General features: G+C 55.3%; 1 protein-coding gene across 1 annotated transcript; it reads left to right on the forward strand.

The window, feature by feature from the left end:
* Positions 1–102: 102 nt before the first annotated feature.
* Positions 103–1,630, forward strand: LOC113212066 (protein peste-like; the record flags this gene model as incomplete). Its single annotated transcript, XM_052277248.1, has 3 exons — positions 103–380; positions 1,168–1,330; positions 1,512–1,630. Coding segments are annotated over exons 1-3 (528 nt in total), but the record flags the coding sequence as incomplete, so codon positions are not given.
* Positions 1,631–1,648: the final 18 nt, after the last annotated feature.

Raw genomic sequence — 1,648 nt, forward strand, 5'->3', positions numbered from 1 at the left:
TGGAAAATGTTTCCAATATTGTCGGAAAAATTCAGCTTTTAAATTTCCTAACTCGGGAGTTTTGCTATATACACTTGATGTGTTCTGTTGTTGGGTGCACCTCACTAACGCCGTCCCTCTTTTTGCCCTCGCAGATGTACGACTTTGACGGCGACTTTGAGACGGACTACACGGGCGCGACGGACGTTCGCCTGTCGGGCCTCATCGACAAGTACAACGGCTTCCCGTACCTGCCGCACTGGCGCCGCGAGGAGGGCGACGGCCCCACCACCTGCAGCAACGTCCAGCTGGCGTCCGACGCCACCAAGTTCCCCTCGTACATCCAGCCCAACCAGACCCTGTCTTTCTTCAGGAAGTCCATGTGCCGCTCCATGCCGATGGTGAGTCGTCGTTCGCAGCAGGATTGCGTGTGTAGGATAATCGAGCAAAAGCACGAGGTCGATAGAGTTGAATAAATCGCGAAGCAGCAAATAGATAAAGCCGAGCGGGCATCGGCTGCACCACTGCATCGGCTGCACCGCCTCGGCCGACGCCTGCTCGGCCGCAACGCATCGGCCGACGCCGCACCAGCCGCACGCGGCGCGGTCGAGGCGACGTGGAGGAAGGGCGACTGGTGCTGACCCTAGCCTGGGTCAGGAGCGCGCGCAAAACGTGCGCGGCGGATAACTCAGACACGTGACGCGGCGACAATCGCTTATCTAAGTGGGTTATTGGAAAAGAAAAGGGGAAAGGGGAGGCTGGCGACGCGGTTCGAACTAGCAGCTGGTATGGGCCTACCGGGGACGGGGCCGCCGGGCAGGGCTGCCGACACCCCATTTCCGCTCTCTGCGACCCCTCCCTCCCCTCCCTCCCCCTCCTCTTTCTCTTCCTCCACGCCCGCGCCCGTCTCTTCTTCTCTCTGCGGCCTTGACACCCAAAGGGCTGCTTATTATTTTTTCCCAGCCTGTATTTGTGTGTCGCGCTCGACCCGGGTTGTTGCTGTCCCCATTACCGCTACGGCTTGTCGTTGCGCCCGCCGGCGGGGAGGGAAGAGCAAAACTCGATTTCGAAATGTTTTTAGAGATTCGATTAAAAAGTAGTCTTTTTGTTTTTAAAAAATGCGGTGTAGACTTAATTTCTCTATTCTTACTGAGCCTGCTAACAGCTAAATTTCCTTGTTTGCCTCAGGTGCGTGTGGGCGAAGGCACCAACTCCGGCATGGACGGTTACCTGTACCACTTCGTTGAAGACGCACTAGACAACGGCAAGGTGAACAAGGACAACAAATGTTTCTGCAGGAACGGTAAATGCCTTCCCGACGGCCTGATCGACGTCACCGACTGCTACTACGGTAAGTGTGGCTTCGGTAAACATTCCAAGCCAAAACACTCGCCAAAATGTCATTTTGAAACTGTCCACTTCCTTGTCAGAGGTTTTTCGCACAGTAGCTTTTCCCTGGTACTTATAACATTTGGGCACATCAAATATCATTTTTGCTCACTCCCATTGACCATTATTTTATCTCTACACAGGCTTCCCCATCGCCGTGGGCTACCCGCACATGTACCGGGCCGACCCCGCTGTCCGCGACGCCGTCGAGGGATTCAACCCAGACCCCTCAATCCACAGGACCGAATTCTTAATCGAACCGGTAAGTGTGTGTGTGTGT

Source organism: Frankliniella occidentalis, unplaced genomic scaffold, assembly GCF_000697945.3.
Source record: "Frankliniella occidentalis isolate FOCC.00 unplaced genomic scaffold, Focc_3.1 Scaffold6239, whole genome shotgun sequence".
NCBI lineage: Eukaryota > Metazoa > Arthropoda > Insecta > Thysanoptera > Thripidae > Frankliniella > Frankliniella occidentalis.